The sequence below is a fragment of the Lissotriton helveticus genome, chromosome 1_2 (genome assembly GCF_964261635.1).
Source record: "Lissotriton helveticus chromosome 1_2, aLisHel1.1, whole genome shotgun sequence".
In the NCBI taxonomy this organism is placed as follows: domain Eukaryota; kingdom Metazoa; phylum Chordata; class Amphibia; order Caudata; family Salamandridae; genus Lissotriton; species Lissotriton helveticus.
The window spans coordinates 184,197,478-184,214,427 of NC_136058.1; the positions used below are offsets into that span (position 1 = coordinate 184,197,478).

A 16,950-nucleotide genomic window follows, 5' to 3' on the forward strand; every position below is an offset into this window, starting at 1 on the left:
TCCAAATAGCCAGTTGTTGATAGGAATGAGGTGCACCGACTAGTAGTAGAGACGGAGGTCAGGTGCCCCAAACCTCCTTCATATTGAGATGTGGTACATTTGGCGATGGGGATGGTTTGGCTGCCCAGTAAAACCTAGTTGACATGGACTGGACCACAGGGAAGAAGGTGGATCAGAACCCAAATTAATGGTTTTGTAGGATGTATAGAAATCTGGAGAGAGCAAGCATCCTATAAAGGGCCATCCTGCCTAGGAGATTCAGAGGAGAGAGGACCAAGAATTGAGGTCCGATCAGGTGTGTGATAGGATTGGGGCGATATTGAGATACCTGGCTGCTTGCGGGCAATACGAATCCCACAGTATTTGAATGAACTATATGTAATCCGCAGTCTAGTGTCAGTGGGAGCACACCTCTCAGGTGAATCTATTGTGTTTTTGCCAATCAACCTGGAGCTCTGCTGTATCTCTGTACATGTCAAACATGCCGATGAGGCACAGCAATGTCATCTAGTAGGATTGCATATAGAGGGGCATATTGTCCGCGTAAAGAGCAACCCTGTCCTCCTGAATTCAGGACCAGGTGAAGCCTTAGACCTGGGCGTCCTCTCTAATCCAGCAGGCAAGAGCCTCAATGACTGGAGCGAAAAGTAGGGGTGACAAGGTCCCCCTTTGGATGGGGAATGATTAGGAGAGTGTCCTGTTAACTTGGACTCTTGCACTGGTAAAGAGCCATAATCAGTGTAAGAAATTTAGGCCCGAAGTTCTTTTTTGTGAGTATCTGCATTTAAAAGGGCTAATGTACTGTATTGAAGGCCTTTTCGGCCTCTTTTAGGTTTAAATCTATAATTGCTGATAAATCCCCACTCAAAGGGAAATGGCCCTGATCTATGTTAATATATAAACATTGATAAACATGCGCATGTCCACAAATTAAAATGCTAATCAAAGAAAATAAAGCGAGAGGGAATTTGTAATTTGCTATCTCTTGTTGATGTGGCCAATGCAATGTGAGCTTGTTATACAAGGCAGCAGCTGAAAGACTGGTCAGAGATTAGTCTGCTTGCATTTTGTTGTTTACGGATGTCAATAAAATGTAGCTTCTTTCCTTTTGTTTCTACACGTTTAGTGTACTGTGCTTGGATTAAAGGTGCATGGTTTAGAAGCATGTTTTCTGGCCTAATCTAATTATTTAGTACGCTGCAGAGAATTTGATAATATTTGCATCATATTTGATCTTTTAGCAGTGTCTAATGATTGGTAAAATGGCTGAGACTGTGGAATGTTAGGCAATATGTACCATCACATTTTTCGTTCGAGACAGTGGGCAAAACCCTCCGATACATTATGCCCTTTTGCTCAGAAGTCCGTATTGATAACAGGTCAACTGCTAAACATACCAGGTTTAAACATTCAGTGCAGTGTGTAATGACGGGTACCCATGAAAATGTGCTGTCCCCTTGTGAATGAGATTCTGGTAAAAGCACGACACAAAGCAGTGTAACAACAAAAATAAATAGCTGCAAGGAGTCCCATTGTCATATGTGATAAGTTCAGCTAATCTTGGCTTTTTCACCTTCTGGTCTCACTGCTAGGTTTTTTGAGCCCGTACTTTCGCTATTAGAAGCAAGGTTTCAAGTCCTGGAATACAATGTTTTGTCGATTGAAAAGTTAGGGTTGGCTTAAAGTGTGATGCTTGCCGTGGGATACTGGGCAGATATCAGTCGCCACACAATAATAGCAGCACCACTTTATGTAGTCAGACAAAAAATGCAGAAAAGCTGTGTTAAGCATCCTGAAAGGGTCAGCTATTTAAGAATGTAGGGATGTTGATAAATATGCTGAAATCCAAAATATTTAAAGTTCTACAAGATGCTACACTGGTGGCAGAGTTGACATCCCCTACAATGTGATAATATTTAATAAGAATTAGGTGAAGGATTCCCCTGTCCCATAAAACTGGGTCCAGGGATTTGGTTTTTCGAAAAATGTGGAAATAACTCTTTCCTTATTTTCTTTATCCACCAATTGTCCTGTAAGCCAGGCAGAGTCCAGAGAGAATGAGTGTGAGAGAACACATTTGAGAGTCTGTGAGTGAGACTGTAATAAACAGTCTGAGCAACTGTCACCACTGGTGCAGAGCGTTTGGTGTTGTGTTCCATAAGAAAGGGGAGTGATTCTGTTTAGGAAACGAGAGGCTGGAATTAGTTAGACATTGCAATGGAAAAATGCCTCTCGGACCGTGAATTGGTTTATCTTATTGACAACGCAGGTGTAAGCTTTTTACCTTAGTATCTGTTCAATAGATGAACTGTGGTTATCTCCGTTCTATTCTAACCAATGAGTCAGCATGCAAATAGGTTATAATATCCCGTTACATGACATCAAAGTAGTAGGACTGTTTAGATTCACAATAAGTTTGTTTATGTAATGTCTATAAAGGTTGTTTTTGCATTTTTCTCAATTATGCACTGTACACAGTTTTAATGTCTCACAACTAGTTATCAATTTGTAAAAAAAACAGTATAATTGAGAAACCAAGTTTGTGTGAACAAAAAAAACAGAAAAATGAAAAAACAAAATTATTAAGTAAATACGTACTGATGAAATATAAAATCTGCATGAATTATTTTGAATATGTTGAAAAATGTTTGCATGCTGACTCACTGGTAAGAATAGAACTGAGATAACGACAGTTCATCTATTGAACAGATACGAAGGTAAAAAGCTTAGGGCTGCGTAGTCAATAAGATAAACCAATACATGGTCCGAGAGGCATTTTTCCATTGCAATGAGTATTTGGTTTTGGGCACTTCATCATAAGATACACCTCCTAGCAGAGTACTTCCCAGGGGTGGACAGCTATTTTGCAGATCTGCTTAGGAAGATAAAGCAGGAATTCCACGTGTGGCAACTCCAACCACAAGTCCTACCCCCTGTACTTCTGTCATTAAGGGTTTCCAAAAATCGACGACTTTGCCACCACTCACAGTACGAAATGCTAACGCTTCAATTTCAGGTTACCACAGCCTCAGTACATGTGCAATGCTCTGTGGATGAACTGGTCAGGAATATTTGCCTAAGCTTTTCCACCTCTCCAACTCTTTCCAAACATGGTTCAGAAGCACTGGTAAAAAACATCCCTCACTCTCATCCATTTGCCTCCCATGTGGGCCAGACAACCCAAGTTCACAGCCCTCCTAGAGATCTCGGTAGCTCTTCACAAGCAGCTTCTCAACACACTGGGCCTTTTAACTCAGAACCACTGGGAAATCCAGCCTCCCAACACAAGGCAACTCAACCCCCCCCCCCCCCCCCCCCCCCCCCCCAATTACCGCCGTGGCCAAGGGGTTAATTTTGTCCTTACCAGGCGCATGAGCCCTCCTTTTGAACGTTTTAACTTGTGCCCATTATAGTTCTTGTCTTGAATGGTTGCCTTCCTTGTTGCTATCCCATCTTTAAGGTGCATTAGTGAACTGCAATCTCTTACCCCAGAATAGTCTTTCTTCCACGTGCATACTGACGGGATTGTCCTGAGGTCCAACCCAAATTCTTCCCAATGGTAGTAACGTCCTTCCATCCTAATCAGACAATTGAACTTCCGTTTTTTCCCCACAGCCAGGCTCTGTGGCAGAGAGGGCCCTTTATACCCTGGAGGTCAAGCGTGTCCTCATGTACTACGTTGATAGGATCAGACCTTCTCATAAGACTCAGCAAGTCTTTGTTGCTTTCACCAAACCATATAATGGACATGCTCAGTCCAAAGTGGGCATAGCCAGGTAGATTGTCAAATGTATCCAAACGTGCTACACTAAAACTAAAAGTAAGACCCCACCCGCAAAAAGCGAGACTCCAGGGCTTTCATGGTCAATATTTCCATAGATGACATATGTTAGGCAGCTACATGGTCCACTCCAAGACTGCTGTGTTGATATGGAGTCAAGCTATCCAGGCTGATGACGGCTGATAGCCAGAAACCGGTCCTTGGATGCTTGATTCCGGTCCAGGAAAGACATGGCTTGGCAGTTCGAGCTGGACTGTTCCCATGAGGCACTGGGTCAAGGCTGATTTGCATATGGCCATGTTTGACCTGGGGTGGGGTGGAGTGCAAAAAAACGATGGATTTAGGCCCAGATCTCTGTACTGGGGTGAATGTATGACATTGTTCTGCATTCTGTCCATCAATTGTTGTTTTTGCAGGTGTTGATATCTTAGGCACACCAAGAAGCGAAGCTTGGTCCAGCCGTTCTAGGAACTCTTTTTGAGTACTCTGCAACATCCTCGGGCTAGCCACTGCTTACGGGGGTACTACTACAGTCTGTGCAGGGCATGTGTATCTTCCACCACTCATGCCAGGAATGGAATATGTTACTTACACTGTAAGCATCTGTTTGTGGCTTGCAAGGCCGTAGATTCACATGCGCCTGCCCACCTGCACAAAAGCCTTTCGTTGCTGTAAAAGCATGTTCTCTTTCTTTTGCATGGTCATCGAACCTTCCTGTCCTATGCTCCTTCTTCATCCTCATTTGCTCTGTCGAAAACAATCTAAACAGTGGAGTCGATCCCCGTACTGAATACCAACTATACCTTATGACTCCAAAGACTTATTCAAAGAAAAATAAGTTGCAGATGTCTGACCCGAACACTAGATGGCAGGAGTATGTAGAGCATGTGAATTTACAGCAGTACATGCCACAAACAGAATCTCACAGGGTAACATATTAATTTTGGTCTGTTTTGACTGTTGGGCAGTTGAATAGGCACTGATAAAATCTTTTTTCAAAAAGTTTCGAAAATACTGAGAATACGCCACGGAAATCCACAAAAAATGAACATTGAAAACAGGAAAGCCTAGGTATGGCATTTAATCTGCTTTTAGTAAACATGCAGTTAAACAAAAGAAACACTAACAACCAAGCCAGTTTGTACATTGATTTATGTTTTTCCATATACATTTTAAAATGGTAGCACAAATCAAATGCAGAAGGATCCTTCATTAATAAAAATGTCTGTTTATTGTTAATAATACTAAAGCATTTAGTTTTAGAAACTCCTTATACATGTGATGTACTACAAACGTTTTGTCTTCTGGAAGCTTCATCCCATTATGTTTAATTATTCAACACCAAACTGTATCGGCAGGAAATAACATTTACTTGTATACATTTGTTTGTTTTATCTTCTAAGATCCATTTGGAGGTGACCCATTTAAGGGTTCAGACCCTTTTGGAGGTGACAGTTTTTTCAAGGAAACCACAGCTGATCCATTTATTACTGTGGCAACTGACCCTTTCAGTATACAGATACCAAACAGTACCATCTCTTCAGTAAGTATATCACTTCTTTGCGAACTGATTAAATAAATGTGTATGTCCATTAAAGTGTATTTGATTACTGTTTGCCTACTCTTAAAGAGCAATCTGTAATGTGAAGTCATAATAATTTGAAAGACCTCATCAAAGGGATATCCCAGAATCCTTGTTTGCGATTGTTTATGGTGTTAGATTGGAAAAGAGGACAAACTTTTTACTTTTCAACGAAGGGCCCCTTTAAATCATAGAAAACAATGCCACCACTTAAATAGAGGTGCAAGCATTCACATGCAACAAAGGATTAGGATTATAACAGTTTTATAAACTTTCGTCGCAAAGTGTGCTGCTGGTGGTGTTTTCTGTGCTTTTTATAGTCATTGCAGGCACCTTCATTTTACCTTACAACAATATCATGCCCTCAAGTTAATGGCATCAGCCTTTAAAGAAAATGCTTATGAGATTCTATAAGGACCTATTATTCTAGTGTTATCAATTCTAGAGCTGATGCTCCTAAGGTGGATCCTTTTTCAATTTCCCCTAACCAGTTGCTAGATAAGAAGCCAGTAACTCTTAACACATTTTGTACATCCAGTTTGCTTGACTCGTCAGGATCCTAGGGGTTTTTCTTCACAATTAGACTGCCCAGCTCTCTTGCAAAGTGGTACTCCTTAGAAATCGTTTAACCACAATCCACTCTTTATCTCTGCTAGTCTAATACTATGCATTTCTTTGTTCATTTATTGAATAAAACCAATGCATATTAAAATATTAAATCAACAAGAATAATTTTATCAAACAAGTAATGTATTACACAGGTTCCTCATTAATAAAATCTTCAGGCAAGTCCTTTCTTTTGTTTGATACATATGAACATGCAAAGGTAAAAGACAAACTCAGTTGTTTTGCAGTCGTGTCTGTTTCTCTGTCTTCTGGTCAATGGAGCCATTGACCACTTCTCTAGTGCTCTTCTCACCTTTTGTACTAGGTGCCACTTTCTCCCAGGACAACATGATAAGGACTTTGAGTGTTGTTGCCTGTTGTCGCTCTCTGAGCTCTTCCATATAAGCTTTTCCAATTCAGTAGACTCGCCACCCTGTGGAGTTTGGTCTTCCACAGCCAGAACATTTCACAAACCGCATATCATGTCCCTTCTTTTACTTGGAAAAGTGTGGTATTGTTTTCTATCACTCTTTTTTTAATGGGGCAAAATGAGATAGGGCCTCCCTACTGCCGACCTTTTGTTTTGTGTCCCCATAGTCTGCAGTCCCCAGAGGAAGCTCCAAAGAGGAGGTGAAGACTGAAGAAGTGCATCTTCTTTTTCAACTTTCTGAAAATTCATTTGACAGCACACATTTTGTTTATGGGTTAATTATATTTAAAAAACTCGTTTTGAGGCAAGTAAATGATTTTGACGCTAAATCAGTAGTATATGTTGGAGCAGCAGAATAATGCGTGTGCTTAGAGTAATAAACTGCTGCGACATCCAGCTCAGACATACTTATTCTCTTGTATTCTTTTTTTACATGATCAGTGAAATTTTGGGGAGGGTGCACTGGTTTTCTCATTTGGTGTGTATGTTGTGACCTTAGGAATGACCAGTCGTCTGCCCCCGCTATCACTAAAGACGTAAAAATTATTCAACTGAATTCACTACACCAGTTCTAGCTATTTATTTATGTTGACACGGTTGGTTGCATGTGAAAAAAGTGTTTTTGCAAAAACATGAACTTGTCTGATCTTTTATCCCCAAATAAGTCAGAACTAAAGTTTCAAAAATAAATTAAACAAGTCCTAGACTATATGGGAAGTGAATTTGGCTGGGATTTAAAAAGTAATTACTGCAGGGATATCTTTAAAGCATATCAACATTTAAATAGTCTTTATTTTGGAATCTATTTTTAAAACAAAATGTTTTGTATGTATATCGTATTCCTGTAGCGCAACACTAGGCCAAAAGTCAACAGAGCACTGTTGCTACATCAAAGACCAGCATAAAGTCAACACGTGACGGGAGAGGTAGCTGGGGTGTGGACAGTTAATGCATTGTGATGTAGTGTTCTGTAAAGGGGGGAGTTTTGAACTCAACTTCTTACAGTCTATTTTCATATGAAACCGACAGAGGTACGACAAGGCAACAGAGAACCTTTCATTCATTACTTATGTATAGCATGATACTTTTACTTAATATATTTAAGCATTACCTGTTGTGTAACACTTTCGATCTGCTAATGATAATACCTATAATTGATTCACAATTATTTTATGATTGGTTTTTGTTCACACATGCTCCATTTATTCGTGTTTGCATTGCTACTTATTTCATAGAAAGAAAAGTTGAAGATCAATGACCCTTTTGCTCCAGGAGGAACTGTTGTTGCTGCCGCGAACGAAACAGGTATAGATGTCAATCTGTGTGTTTATGCACTTACACCAAAGCTTTTCAACTGCTGTGCAAGTCGGTAGGCAAACACAGGCTCATAAAACACCAGTATGGGTGCTTGTCCAAGTGTGAAGGGACTGGCACACAGCCAAGCTATCTCACCCCAAACCTTCGCTACATGCTTAAAATACATCAGTTCCTTTTTATATTTGTTTTGTATATTATTTTACCTGTTAGTGGAGTTCTTACTTGGTAGGCATGAATAAAAGTTATTTTTTTTAGGTTATTCGAATTAAGAAGCAAGGTGCATTTCAAATGACAACATTTTGAGTTTCCAGAAACTGAAACTTTGTCCCGTGTCTTGCATGTTTACAACCTTAAATGCACATGAAGACTTCATGTACTTGTGGATTTAATGTGGAGTTATAACTGTTTTTCGAGTTGTAGTGTTCTGTTTTGTCATGTTCTTTGTATCTACTGTATTTATATAATTCAGACCTACCCATAAAGGAAGGGAGCACTGTTCCATAGCGGGCGTAGAAGGTGACAGCATGAAGGGCTTGTTCTCAAATAGGAATGTTTCCACCATTGACCTTTATCCACCATGTTTCTTTGGGAGACAATTAATGGATTCTCAGTTTCTAATAAAAAATAAAATAAAAAATGCATCCTTATAAGGAAAGTAATTGTCTTATCTGCTCAGCTGTCTAGTTGTGGGTGGACTTGTAGAGCATGTGCTGCACCATTCTGATGGATACATCTGCCAGTTGATTCCTCACCTTGTGAATATCCCCTGCGTCTGCAACATTCGGAAATTCTTTCGTAGCTCCTCACGCCGACGACGCCACAGAAGCACGGCATCGCGCGCAGCTCCGCTGATGTCACTGAATCCATAATAGGATCCCATCGACATGATGACATCAATTCCCTTTTTTCTGCGTTGTCGACGCTAACGGTTTTTCTTGGGATCCTCAGTAGCTCGTTTGATTACTTTGTTACTTGTTTCGTGTTAAATCTTGTTTCCTGTTGATATGTCGTCGAGGAAATCTGGGTTCAAGCCCTGTGGGGCGTGTGGAAAGTTAATGTCGATAACGGCTCCGCGCGAGGACTGCGATTAGTGCCTGTCATCGGACCACGACGTCCAAGGATGCTCCAGCTGTAATAAAATGAACTCGAAGGCACTGCGAGAGAGAGATACGAAGCTGCTCGTAGTGAAATTGAAGGAGAAGAGAAGTAGGAGGCGTTCGAGGTCCCGCTCGAAGTCGGGATCGGCTTCGAGGTCGTCTTCGGAGCATGCTTCTCGATCTAAGAAGCAAAAAAGAAGAAGCATGGGTCGCGGCGTCACTCTGGAAGAGAGTCGGATCCGTAGTCGAAAACTCCAAAACATCGACATCAGAAGGACTATGTCTCTCCTTCGCCTATTGCATCGAATACGGAGTCGGAAGGTGAGCCTTCTCCTGTGGCTTCTCCGGAGCATTTGCCGGCTCCGAATCCTTCCCTGACGCCGACGCACTCCATCTTGGGAGGAGGCTCCACTGAATGAAGAGTCTTCGACTCCGATGGAGATGGATCCTCCCTCTGGTCCAGTTGGCCAGACTCAGATTGTACCACAACAGGAGCAGTGTCTGGGGCCATACCAACCCTTTTCAGGTCCGGGTCAAGACCCGACGCATTATTTAAATGCAATGTACGGGGTCTTTTCAAGAGCCATATACCCCTCTGGAGCACCATCCGGTCCCATGGGTCCAATGGCCTACAATCTGGGTGTTCTGCAGACTTATGCACAGGCGCCGTTTATGCCTTTTCTGCCGGTGGCGCCGTCCTGGGATTTCTCGGCTCTGAGGTCATCGACGCCGATACCATCTTCACCTGCTCCGATTCCGACTCGACCTCATACGTTCCAGGCTGTTCCTCCGGCTCCGTCGGAGTCTGTTGTGGCTCCATTGACGCCGATCCCGTGGATGAGGTCTAGGCGGGAGGCTCAAAGGCTATTGGAGGAGCAAAGGTATCGAGCAGAGGAGATGGAGGAGGGAGAACTGCTGGAGTCTGAGGACTTGTTTGCTGAGCTTAAAGAGGCAAGTGGCCTGGAGTTATCTCCGGAGAGGGAGCTTTCTGCGTCTCCTGATATCCCATCAAAGGGTGGTGTACCGTACCACACGGTCAATAGAAAAGCAGCTGAGCTCTTGGATTTGAATTTGCCTAGTGCACAGTTTGTCAAATATTTTAACGGAGCTCTTTCATTCTCCCTCTTCGGTTGTGGAGCCAATGCTGCGATTTAATGAAGCTATTACTGAACCGGTAATGAAGGTGTGGCGTAAGCCCTTTTCATCTCCTGCGGTGCCAAAGACTGTAGCAAGAAGGTATAGGGTTGCTCCTGGGGATCCAAACTTTTTATCATCACATCCGTCTCCAGAGAGTCTGGTAGTTCAGGCAGCCTGCTCCAAGAAGTCTACTGGAGCCTTCCCTCAAGTACCAAGCGATAGGGAGTCAAAGAGATTGGACCAATCCGCAAAAAAAGTTTTCTCATCGGCCCGCAAGGCCTTAAAATCTACGAATGCGAAATGCCTTCTGGGGCGTTATATTCACGCACTTATGGACTCCGCGAAGCAGTTGGTACCACAGATACCTGAAGAGGACAGGCCGAACTTCAGTGAGGTTCTAGCAGATATGCAGGCTGCCGCTCGCCAGGTAATCTAGAGCGGTTTGGATACGGCTGACTCTGTGGCAAAGGTCATGGGATCCTCTGTTGCCACCAGGAGGGCTGCTTGGCTGAAGATATCTGAGTTTTCTCCTGATGTGCAGGCGACTTTGATAGATCTCCCTTTTGATGGTTCAGGTCTGTTTGGCAAGAAGGCAGACGCTGCCTTGGAAAGGTTCAAGGAGAGTAAGGCGACTGCTAGGTCTCTAGATCTGTAAACCAGAGGTTCTTTGAATAAGAGAGTCCGAGGATTCGGAAGGTCTTCCTTTTGCTCATACAGACAGCCACAGCAGCAGCAGAATTCCCTGTACAAATCCTACAGGGGCAGAAACAGGGGCCGTGCTCTAGGTCGTCAAGCCTCCTCTTCCTCTTCCCACCCTCCTCCTACCACAGCAAAGCAGCCCTAGAACCACTATTCTGGATCATGTTGGTCCTGTGGGGGTCGGCTTACTCATTTTCTGCAAGATTGGGAATCGGTCACATCAGACATTTGGGTTCTCAATCTTGTAGAGAATGGGTATGCTCTTCCCTTTCGGGAATTTCCCCCAAATTACCCTCCTTGTCAAGGATTTTGCACGGAGGACCACCTACTTCTCCTGCAGGAGGAAGTCCTTGCGTTACTGAGAAAAGGTGCGATAGAGGTGGTTCCGGAGCAGGAAAGGGGTCAGGGATGCTACTCCCGGTATTTCTTGATACCCAAGAAGGATGGCAGGCTTGCGCAGGTTCTTCAAGCGCTGCAGCAAGAGGACTGGATGGTGTCAATCGACTTAAAGGATGCGTATTTCCACATTCCAATCCTGAAGTCGCACAGGAAGTATCTCCATTTTACGGTAGGATCGCAACATAACCAATTTGCAGTTCTTCCGTCTGGTCTTACTACTGCACCTTGAGTCTTAACCAAGGTGATGGCGGTGGTGGCAGCCCATCTCAGAAGGTCGGGGATACCAGTATTCCCTTATCTGGACAACTGGCTGATCAAAGCAGAGTCGCCAGAGAAGGTGCTCCATCATCTGCAAATTACAACTCAGTTGTTGTACAGGTTGGGTTTCTCAATAAATGTGCGGTGCGGTACTGGATACTACTGTGTGTCGGGCATTCCCTCCTCCACAAAGGATTCTCGACATACAGGAAATTATTCCTTTATTTTACAATGGAGCGGTCGTTCCAGTCCTCCAGTCCTGAAGGTCCTTCGGCTGCTCGGTCTGATGGCTTCCTGTATTCTGTTGGTCAACCATGCACGCTGGCATATGAGGGCACTCCAGTGGTGTCTCCGCAGGCAGTGGTATCAGCACAACGGAGATCTCAGGGAGTCTGTGAGTATCTCCAGAGAAGCTGCGGCGGATCTATGTTTTTTTTTTTTTTTAAACCTTTATTGAGTTAATCAAAGTATGACAAGCGCAGGCCTACAACCACAGAGGCCGGCCGCAAACACAGGAATCCGATCAGGAGTCATGCACGTTTATACGACCAAATAATATCGACAATACAGATACAGCATGTGATTGTATATGCCTCAACGCAGAAGGATATCAAAGGTTTAATTTTAAAGTTATAAAGAAGCAGAAGTGGCTGTACTATCGGTGGCATCACACCATAACATGAAGTTAAGAAGAGATGGGGGGGAGGTACCCCGCAGTGCAAACAAGTCCAGGTGATGAGCAATATGAACCTTGGGCACACTTTGCCCGCCGAGGCTGACGAGGAATAAAAGACAATGTAATAGCAAGCGATTAGCGAGCACAACCTCCTGAAAACCCACCCTCCGGAGACAGTAAGGTATAGGCAAGTATAGACGCCAAACAGAGAAAGAAAAAAGATAAGGAGAGACAGCCAACCCTACTGTAAGGGAGGAAAAACCCTACCCAAAGAAAGAGGAAAGAAAGAAAGGGGACCATAGAACAAAACAAACTAAAATAACAAACCCCCCCAACACCCGCCACCCTGCACCCCTGTAATGGCTACGGCCTACCCCACTAACAGCGTGCCTGTCGCCCCGGAACACCCCAAAGAAGGGAAATAAAGAAAGCGGAGGAGGAGAAGAACAAACATACTCCCGGCCACCTATACCCCCCTGTAGGAGAGTAGGGTCTGCAATCCTATGATCACCCAGATTTTTGCTTTTTGCTGCACTGGTTTACGACTTTCCCTGGCTGTGGGCCTGCTAATCAGACCCACAGCCTAGCTGTTCTCTCTATCCAAATTGTACTCAGGTACTGAATTGGCACTGGGCCCTCTCCAAGTCCCTGTACCCAGGGCTGAGGTGCACCCAGAAGTCTCCCAGGGGCTGAAGCATGTATTGTGCCACCCCTGGATTGACTAACTAAAACTGACACAACTGGCTGCACGACAGCTGGGGCAAGGTGGTGTACTCACCCTTTGCTTTAGATATAGTATACCTATATCTAACCCTAAAATGGACACACAGATCTCCTATCAGTCACTCCTATGGCAGGCCTTAACAATCCTGAAGGCAGAGTGCTTGGAATCGTGTGAGATGGTGCTCTGGCATGAGCTGAGCCTGTCTGCGGCTGTCTGGACCCATCCCTTAGCCGTTTCCATGATATCGCATACCATATACTCTTAAGTGCATTATAATCCTCGCGGTTAAATGCCAACTCTGGTATCGCTTTATCAAAACATGTCGAGTAAGGTGTCATACGAATTGGAATACTAACCCCTCGCCAATTCTGGCGACGGGGTTAGCATTCCACCCTTCTAGAGGGACACGACATGCATGTAACCTATAACCCGGTTAAAAGTCAGACAGAGCCTTAGCATCCACAAAATGGATGCTGCCACTGAGACACAAGTCTGCCCTCCTGCTGCTGGGAGTCCTCCCAGAGCAGGAGATAAGGACAAAGGGTTTCCTGCCAGGGGCGGTGCCAGCACCGTCCCAGACAGGGTTTTGTGTATTGTAGGTAGGCAGGGCTTTAGAGGAAGGTGACTGCACGTGGCACCCCGGTGCTCACTGTGCATAGGCTGGCTGGAACCAGTTCCAGGGGCACTCCAGCCCCTGGCCTGGGGAAAAGCCCGCCAAGGAAGTGGGTGTAACCACCCCCCTCCTGGTCCCACCCATAAGGGCAGGACTTAGTCGCGTGCCAGCCCCCTTTTCCCAGATAAAGGTAGAGACTGGCCCCCTTCCAAATCAGATCATCTTTGAATCCTGAAACTACTTTCCACGAAAGGAACTCAAGACTTCTTCCTAAGATTTCTCCCTTGTGACTAAGGAGTAGTCACCCTGCATCCGCAGGCACCATCTACAGAACACTGCGGTCTGCTGCAAGTCCTTCCTCCGGAATCCGACTGCCCAGCTCGATGAGAACCGGCTTCCCTGGCACCTCTGACCTCTACCTACATCATCAGTCACGCTGAGATTCGTGGGTGTGACGAGACCTCGAGGGACCGGCCATCTTCAAGACTGTACGACTTCTGAACAACAAGCCCGCCGAGTGAATTCCTGGTGAGTGCTTTGGGGTCCGAGAAGCCCCCACCCTGAGCAGCTCCAGCACCGAAGAGCAGCCCCCCAGCATCTCCACGATCTGCGTGGGGCCCTTCTGCTTTTTACTGCTCACCGCGTTGTTTGGCTACTAGCCCGCTGGCTTGTGGCCTTCCTGACGACGCCCGACGACATTTCTGCTGCTGGTCTGGTTGCTCCAGACTGGCCCTTGCTTCCCTCCATCGGAGAAATACCCTGGACCCTCCTGGTCCGCCCAAGACGCCATTTTAGGTCCACCGCGTGGGCCTTGCATTTGCCAAGACTTGTTGCCCAATCCTGGGTCCAGCGACGTCGACAGCAAGAACCTTCGTGGGACAGCTCGCACCTCCATCCTGGTCGCCGACAACGCCTCCTGGTCCGAGAGACTGCAGAGCCCAGCAGCGCCCACTCACCTGACTGCGGTGACTTCGCCCGGTGCCATCCTGGTGCCCACTTAATCACTGGCTAGTGATTCAAGAACTTGGTCCCCTCTGCTTTCAGGTTTTCTTCTTCCTTGATCCAGGCTTGGATCCATCTAACTTTTCTTCACTGGTCGCCTGCCAGCAACTTCTTCCTTCCAGGCTCCTGGTCCGGCAACGAGATCCCCGACGTCTTTTCAGACCTATGCAGCTGCAGCCCCTGGGCTAGGTAACTTCGGCACTTCGGTGTCCCAGCATAGCCTCACTATCCAAGGGTCAGGATCCACTGTCGTTTTCTCCCTACCAGGTCGGGTTCGCCCGTGAACACTAACTTTGTGAATTCTAGCTTCCATAGACTTTGTCCCGCATCCCGCGTGAGAGTGCACACTCTGCACCCGAGTCCCCTGGGCCTCCTAGTAGTAATCTAACGATTCCCTAGTCCAGTCCTAGCGATTCCAAAGCCTATTAGAACTGTTACTTACCTGCTAGTAATTCGCATTCCACTTTTAGAGTATATGGTTTTTCGTGCCCCTCGGGCATTTGTGTATAACGTGCTAACTTAAGTATTTTCGTAAGAGTTTTGTTGTGTGCTTAGCTCCCTGTCTCATAAAGAGCCAGGGTAGTCTTGTTATAAATAAATACACTGTTTATTTTCATAACAACTTGTGTGGTGTCCTTTCACTGGGTGTTCAAGGGGTAATGTGATCGTAAAACAGCTGGCTTAACACGCCCTCTAGAGTCTTAGCCTTAGACTGCTCGTATCCATGCTACTAGGATAGCTGGTCTATAAGGTTGACTTACAACCAATCATCAATAAGGGTTGTTTGGACTGATATATAGTGATCACTAGAATAGTGAGCACTGCACATCAGGCCAACTTCTCACACCCCCGCCATTAGCGACCTCCCCAAAACATATTGTCCATTATTAAAAGCAAGTATTAAGCACCAATATGGGGAGGACCTCAACCAAAACCACCCGACTCCCAGTGAGATACACAGTACAATCCCGGCATAGATCACAAAGCGTAGCTAACCCCAAAAGTCAAAGACAACCATGACAGTTCGGTTCTTCACGATAATCTACGTCGCCAAAGCCAGCAATCTCGCAGAAGGCGAAGCGTCCCAGATAGTACAAAGCAGAGGCATCTGATCTAAGGCAGGATACAAGATGAAATCAGCCCTGACCAGTGCGATTCTTTATGAATACCCATGCCACCCAAGCCACAGTATTCATGTGGTAATCGAAATGTCCATAGCAGTTCGAGGCAGCTGAATCGGACCGAGGACAGGATACAAGATGGCGGCATCCACAGGACCAACGGGGAAAAATGAAGGAGATAAGCAGACCTCTCCGACGGTCACTAAAGAGCTGTTCGTGGCGATCAAAACCTTCGGCAACGATGTTTCGCCGAGCAGGAGTCATACCGGGAAAGCTAACTACGGTCTGAGGTGCAACATTCACGAGGCCAAAATCATCGACGTGAGCTGAGGCAGGCTGCCGCGCGGGAACCTCAGAACAGTAGGCCAAATCTTCCACTGGAACCACAGAATGCTGATCGTGTGTCGCAGCATCATCGTCCGGTCGCAAGCAGATATTTCCCAGCGTTTCTGACACTCGGTCATACGTGACTGTGAATTGGGAGTGGAGCGCCCCAATGGCGGCCATCACGGACCTCAACGATGGTGCGCCATCTGTCCTCTCCATCTCCCCCCCCCCCCCCCCCCCCCCAAAGAGACGAAGCAGGACTCGAGCCCCAGACTCACTTCCGAGGCTCTAGGCACACACGAAGCCGATGGCAACAGCAGGCGCTCCCTCAGCTGGTGATCACGGCACCTTCTCCGACCGCGGGGGCCCCCCCTTCAACACCGCCGTCCCCAGCAGGGTCTCCGGGCGAGCGGCCCCCGACCGCGGCGCACGATGCACACCCTGTGTCACGAGACCGAGTCCTCAGTGCCAGCCGGTAACTGGATTGCAGATCGGAGATGCAGAAAAAGATCAGAGTACGGAAGACCGGACGAAACACTGGTTTCACAGCCGCTGTTGATCAATTCCAGCCCGGATGGGCTAGAAATCGAGGTCCCGGCTTCAGCCCTGGAGTAGGCCGAAAATGGAACACGACATAACTCCACCACCCAGTATGTTAGGGAGTCCGGGATTGCACCACCGGTATCAGGCGAGCTGCATACACACGGGAGTCTGGCGTAGGTAAAGGATAAATGACAGGATATGCGAGCTGCCGGCAGAGGTCGACGGAGCCGGGAGCTTAAGCAGCCATCTTGGATCGTAGCGTAGCTCCTCCGGCGGATCTATCTTGGTGGAGCGTGGAAGGCAATCTGTTCAAAGGAATGCCCTTTCATCTGCCTCCATCGGTGGCCACAGTGATAACGGATGCTTCCACCCTAGGGTGGGGTGTTCATCTGGGGGATCTGGAGATCAAGGGTCTTTGGTCTCCAGAGGAAAGGTTGTTTCACATCAACCTTCTGGAGTTACGGGCGATACGTTTGGTGCTCAAGGCCTTCCTCCCTTCCCTTTGCGGTCAGTCGGTCCAACAAACGGGGAGGAGTGGGGTCGCATTGTCTCTGCAGAGAGGCTCTGCGTCTCTGGTCCTGGGTTCAGGACCATCAGATTTGTCTGAAAGCAAATCATCTGGCCGGAGTTCTGAACGT

At 46.1% G+C, this 16,950-nt stretch overlaps 1 protein-coding gene across 2 annotated transcripts in view; it reads left to right on the forward strand.

Moving 5' to 3' along the window:
* The window catches only part of EPS15 (epidermal growth factor receptor pathway substrate 15), an 883,486-nt gene that overhangs the window by 731,492 nt on the left and 135,044 nt on the right, over positions 1 to 16,950 (forward strand). For both annotated transcript variants that reach the window (XM_078670831.1, XM_078670841.1), the window contains 2 exons: positions 5,185 to 5,324; positions 7,635 to 7,704. In XM_078670831.1, the coding sequence (XP_078526957.1) occupies positions 5,185 to 5,324; positions 7,635 to 7,704 (210 nt within the window). The remainder of the gene's footprint in view (positions 1 to 5,184; positions 5,325 to 7,634; positions 7,705 to 16,950) is intronic.